This window comes from Callorhinchus milii, unplaced genomic scaffold (genome assembly GCF_018977255.1).
Source record: "Callorhinchus milii isolate IMCB2004 unplaced genomic scaffold, IMCB_Cmil_1.0 Scaffold11, whole genome shotgun sequence".
Lineage (NCBI taxonomy): Eukaryota > Metazoa > Chordata > Chondrichthyes > Chimaeriformes > Callorhinchidae > Callorhinchus > Callorhinchus milii.
The window spans coordinates 10,709,687-10,715,686 of record NW_024704752.1 but is presented as its reverse complement, the minus strand read 5'-3'; the positions used below and the strand labels follow the sequence as shown (position 1 = coordinate 10,715,686).

At 38.8% G+C, this 6,000-nt stretch overlaps 1 protein-coding gene across 1 annotated transcript in view; it reads right to left on the bottom strand.

Annotated features, from left to right (window-relative positions):
* Positions 1-375: 375 nt before the first annotated feature.
* The window catches only part of LOC103187453 (adipolin), a 29,338-nt gene continuing 23,713 nt past the window's right edge, over positions 376-6,000 (bottom strand). Inside the window, exons 7-8 of the mRNA XM_007906996.2 lie at positions 4,369-4,447; positions 376-2,350 (exon numbers count right to left, since the gene is read on the bottom strand). Coding sequence (XP_007905187.1) covers positions 2,252-2,350; positions 4,369-4,447 — 178 coding nt within the window. The 3' untranslated portion in view covers positions 376-2,251. The remainder of the gene's footprint in view (positions 2,351-4,368; positions 4,448-6,000) is intronic.

Sequence of the window (6,000 nt, the reverse complement as noted above, 5' to 3'; positions counted from 1 at the left end):
TGTAAATTAATTGCACTGTAAAATTGAGTTGATATCTGTTATGGTTACTGCAATATTTTTGAACTGTGATTTATACAAACGTTTATAATCATATTTGTACTACAATAATCTTATTTAACCGCAAAACATCGCTTTATATCTGTGTTTAATCATTGAAGAACTGTAGGTAAAGAAAACAATAGGAATTTACAGAGGTAGTGGTGGGAATTTCATTGTCTTGATCACCCTCAAAGTTAGTAATCTACACCTTACTTTCCCAATGTATTTCTCTCCTAGATTCATCTGTTTTTACTGAGATTGTCCTCTTCCCTCACCCCATTTTATTTCTGTATCCTTCCTGCAAATTTCAGGTCTGCCTCATTCACTGTCTCTCTCTTTCTCATTTCCTCTCTTAATCCTTTCTTTGCGCAGGATTCCCCACCTCTATCAAATCCAGTCTGTTTGTCCCTCTCTGATTCCCGATCTACTATTTCCCTTCCTTTTTTTTTTCCTGTTGATTGTTTCATTTTATACAGGATCATAAAACCATCAGCATCAATCCAACAATCATCAACCTCCACGTAACTAAACTTAAAATTGCCGCAGAAAGTAATCTCTTATGAACAAGCTGATCAATGGTTAGTAATGTGCCCTTTCATTAATCTATGGTTTGCATTCTGCAAACAGTCTCTCCCCAATGCATGTTCGGTATTTACTTATATTTTGTTCCCTTCTTTAACATCTCCTACAGAACACACCATTTCTCATCACATAGATTGACGTTGGACTTCATCAATGCCAATGAGAGATGTGTGATGAGCCCTTTGGAGTTACTCACTCTGCAATTTGACCTTTGTTCTTCAAGGGAAGCCTTCCGAATTTGGGTTATTGGGATTAGCAAACTACAGAGTGGAACATTGTGAAACAAGCACTCAAAGATCAATACTGAATGCTTTGTAATATGTGCTGATCCACAAGATCCTGGACCTTTTCCTTTTGTGCATCCGAACAAAATCACGGATGATGGAAATCGGTGAGTGATCCTGTAATCTCAGGCAATATGAAATCTGATTTTTCCATTTTCCCAAGTATCTGTGTCGAATCAATGACTGTCTGTGACAGTGAGGTTCAACTTTGGGGGCATGTTGGTTGAGGCTGATGCTGTCCTCCACCTGATAGCCACCAACGTGCATTTCCCAGCAGGAGGCACTGGTTAGTAAGTAGAAGCAGGACCTCCTGTTAATTTTTCTCCCCTCCTGAGCCCATGCATGTGGCCAATTGTAGCTCCCAAATCAACTAGTTTATCACGGTGTTGACCTGAACCTGGGTCCTTTCTGGTTTGTTTGGCTCAAGTTCCTTACTTTTACTTTCTAAGCCACCAGGGGAGTTTAAGTGTTTGCCTTACAGTGGTACATTCATATGGGTTTGAAAACTGTTACTCTTGCCAATCATAAATGTCAACCAGTTTTCCAATACTCTGGAAAAAGATGTGACAATAAGGAAACTTCTATCACACAAACCTGCTAATTTGTAGAAATTCATCAAAAGCCGTGATTTTTGTTTCTTGAAAACAATACGACAGCTTGACTGCTGTTGGTGCCTGTAGCAGGATTGAGCAGCGTAATTAGCAAAGGACTAATACAAAACCCAAAGCAGCAAGAAACAGATGTACAAAACCTCAGAAGGAGGCTTAGAACAGGGCAGCAGGTTTGTGACTTGAAAATTTCATAAACTATTTTGTTTTCAAAAAAGAGGATTTGTAAGCAGGAACCTTTTGGGGACAGACTTCCAGGAAGGAAAGCGCGGTGTACGGTGTATTTCGTTTTAAGTCACAGAACATAGGGCGGGAGGGGAGAGTTAAAAAGCCCCATGGAGTTTGCACTCTTGATAAAAACACGGCCTCCTCATCCTGAAAATACTCAAATTACTAGAAATCCATAAGGCCACTTCAAATTGCAAACAGCTTCCTGGCATTGTAAGAGTTTTGAAAGGACCCGACCGAGTGACCGACAGGCTAGGCACTGATCCAGAGAAAAAAATGTAAGAACAATACATGAAAACATTTCTCCATAATATCCAAAGGATTTAGATCAAAAATCCAGCTAATGTCTTCTGATCTCCAGCACTCCTTGAGCTCGTCCTTTCTTTTCTCAGTGTTACAATAAGTCTGCTTCCTGGTCGATATGGCATGCGGGGCAAAGTGAGGCATGGATGGGGAGGGAGGGAGGGAAGGGGTTCAGGCAGGCTCAGGTACCGGAGACAACAACTGTTTTTACATGCCCAGGAGGATTCCTGTGAAATCTGAGCCATTTTGAATGGTGACGGGAGAGCTGGATCCATTTTCAACAAATACAGAAATGTACTGCAATGCCTGTGGAAAAGACGAGAAAGAAATCATTAGGAATGCCTTTACTGAATTAATCACTCTATTCATAACCATTACTCTTCCAAGTAATGTGAAGCTTTGGATCAACTACCAGCGAGCATCTCGGGCCCACTAGCTATTTATTGATATCACTAAAAACAAACGATTCTCAGTTGATCTAGGTAACAATAATCCTTGCATTTGCTATGACTGGTGAGGCACCATTTGGAACATTCTGTGCAATTTGGGGCCGAGCTTCAAATTAACATTTATGCATTGGAGATTTCAGAGATAAGCGTAAGGTTGTATCTGAGATCTAAGGTTGTAAGTTGCATGATACAAGAAAGACACAAATAGCTGAATTTGTTTTCATTGCTAAATGAAGATCGAACATGGTCCAGATCCTTTAAAGTATGGAAATTATTTGTGAACTTGACCATAAGAAGAGAAACAGAGGTTTAAAACTGGTAAGTCTCAAGGAAAAACAGATACTGTAGTAGAAACATTCTTGCACTTCACGAACATACATATACTTCTCATTTAAAATTGTTTCATTGGGACTGGGCTGAGAGATCATGGCTTAATGTTTACATCAATTCTACAGCAACATTGCAGTTTTCTTCAACTCAATATTGTTGAAAGGAGGATTGACGATGTAATTGGAGACATTGTTTGCTAGACAATGTACAAACTCTGAGTCAAACAAAAAGGATTAATTAACTCCTACTTGGTCCTATGTTGTGATACATACAGGGACCCTTATAAATACGTATTACTCCTATACTCAGACTTTTGTTCAATTAGTATTCATCCCCATGTGAGAGAGCAGTAATATGCCTTTTCCCAGATGTCCACAAAGCACTTATTGCAAACAGAAAATGTCCCGAACATCAAATTGAATGGATTACATCCCCTGCATGTCTTTGTGGTATGAGCGTGTGTAGTTTGATATAATGCTGATCAGTCACAAGCCACATTATCTCCTGGTATCTAATTGGAATGCACAGAGAGACACTAAATTACATTCTGATCAAACCATAGCCCCGAACACAGTGTTGATTGAAATCTTACCTAAACACATTTGACTCTTTTCTGTCACAGCTCATTACAAATGACAGTTACACAAATAATGTCCATGCAGTACGCTAACACTGAACTGACATAAAATGAAGTAATTTAAAGTGAGTGATTGCACAACACACACAGCAGCATCCTTCCCTGGGGACAATTTTAGAACTTGTGTTAATCTAGTTCAATACATTCTACAAATTACAGTTATTACACTTTGCAGTATATCCTATGAAGTGCTTTGAGATGTCCTCCTGACGCGATATCAAATGCAAGGATTATTATTACATCTTCAGAATTATTTTTTTAAACATTTGATATCCTTAGATATCTTTAAATAAATTAAATATCTCAGCGACATTCCTATGTTACTAATTAATATCAATTCTAGTTCTGTGCTACACAGCCTCATGTCCGCCTACAAAATACACGATTACTACATGTTACGATATATTCCTGCAAAGTGCTTTGAGACGTCTTCCCGACGTGGAAATTACGAATAACAAATGTAAGGATTATTATCTTTCACCTTTGATATATGTATGTACACTGTATGTACACTGCACAGAGCAGGTGCTGAAATGCACTTAAATCTTACAGTACCAGGTGGAAGCAAATTGTTTCCTTTTACTCAGTGGGTAGTGTAATGCATGGGATCTCACACAGACATATAACAGTTGTACAGCATCAGGCTGTCAATTGCTGTCTTTAACTTGGACATATGAGCAGTATGGTACCCTCTACTTGGCGTATTTCTTCGGTTAAGTATAATTCAGAAATCTGTTGTCAATTATCGCCTAACCCTAACACAGTTACTACACTTTATAGAATAATTGCTGTGAGATGTTTTGACGCGATCTGGCGCTAAATCAAGTGAAAGGATTATTATTATTAATTGCCTGCAAACAACAGAGGAAAAGAACAAATTTCACTGTGTGTGTGAGTGAGTTTCTTACCTGCAGATAGAGGGCACCACTGACAAACATAGTGAAAATGTTGCTGTTACCATCCAGGCCATAAACTGCTTCCAGGGAGCTGTTGGAAAGTAGAAGAAATTATTACATTTTATGTTTGAAAGCGCAATTGTTCTTCCCTGTTCAATTCTCTTTTCCCAGTGTTTGCTTTCCTTGAACAGAAGTTCACTCTGAGATACACAAGACATTCAATATTATACAGGGGAGAGTTATCAACCTTTATCCAAATAATGGCTGCATACTGTAAATAAACAAAGGTATAGTCTGTTCAATACTAGAAAAGACTCCATTTCACATCTCATTCTTGCACTTCCAGTTGCTGCTTGTCTGGACAAGACAGCATCAAACTCCCGGATCAGCAGGGACTGACTGGAGGACTGGCCACAGCTGGTGAAAGGGTCTTTTTTTTATCATCAGACAGGGCTGAGCTTTGTTTGAATTTTTGTTGTAGACATTGAAAGGGAGTGAGGATGATGCGAAGATTATAATCTGCACACAGTAACTGCACAGATCCTGTAAACAGATCTCATTTGGATCATTTCAGCACAAAGGCATGGGAGCTTGGGCCCTCGATTTCTTCCCTGCTTCAGGGAGATTATGGAGGTACTGAACACACTTTTTTTTGCTTCTCGACACCTGGGCTTGGAAACAAAGGATTTTGTATTAAATTCATCAACCTTAGCAGTTTAACCCAGCAGGATACATGTAAGCGCTCCGAGAACTTGCCGCACATGAAGGGCGCTATATAAATGCAAGTTGTGTTATGCAGTCTCAATACACTCATTCAAATATCCTTTCTTTTTCCTCCAAAATTCTCCCCTCTCCTGATTCATTGCTGGAAGTAAGGTCTCATGGACACTGGCCAGCCACATGGCTATTCTGTGAAGTTTGGAATGACTGATATATAAGCTGGAGTCGATGTTGGAACCAGATTAAGGATAATATTCCAGTTAGACCTTGTGAAAACGACCCAATATCTCAAACAGGAAAGCTAATGATATAAAACTAGAGTCCTCCAAGAATGATTTTCTTTCATTAGATTTTGCTGATGTACATTTATATCTTTATACAGTTGTTCTTCCACACCTTTCTGTTGCTCCTGGTCTGTGTACTAGTTAAGCCTCTGTTTTTAAGATGTCTTCTTCATAACTTAGTGCTCCAACGCATCTCTGGCTATTTTCTTCCCTCTGTTGTTTTTATAAAAACCTTTGCTATTACCCTATTTCCCTTTAGATCATCCATTCATTCTCTTTCACACACTCTTAGCCTTTCTTATTTTTTGGTTTGCTTCTGCATTATTAGACCTCTTATTATTATTTGACTTATTTGAAGTTTATTAGTGACCTAATCTCTTACCGATCCAAGTTTTTTTAGTCTGTACTTCATTGGTCTCACTCAAATAATTCCTTAGTTCGTCTGCTGTTCCCCACATTAACTTTTCCTTTTGCTTTAACGCTCTGAAATCACTCTTGACATTTTTTGTACTCTGAAATTTGCCATTTTTCATTCCAAAATCTGACATTTGGTTACGTCTGTGCTGTGACTGTGAGTCTTAAGTATGTTACAATCACTGTCTCGTAAGTCTCTCCAGTCTTAAGGCCACTTGTTCTAGTA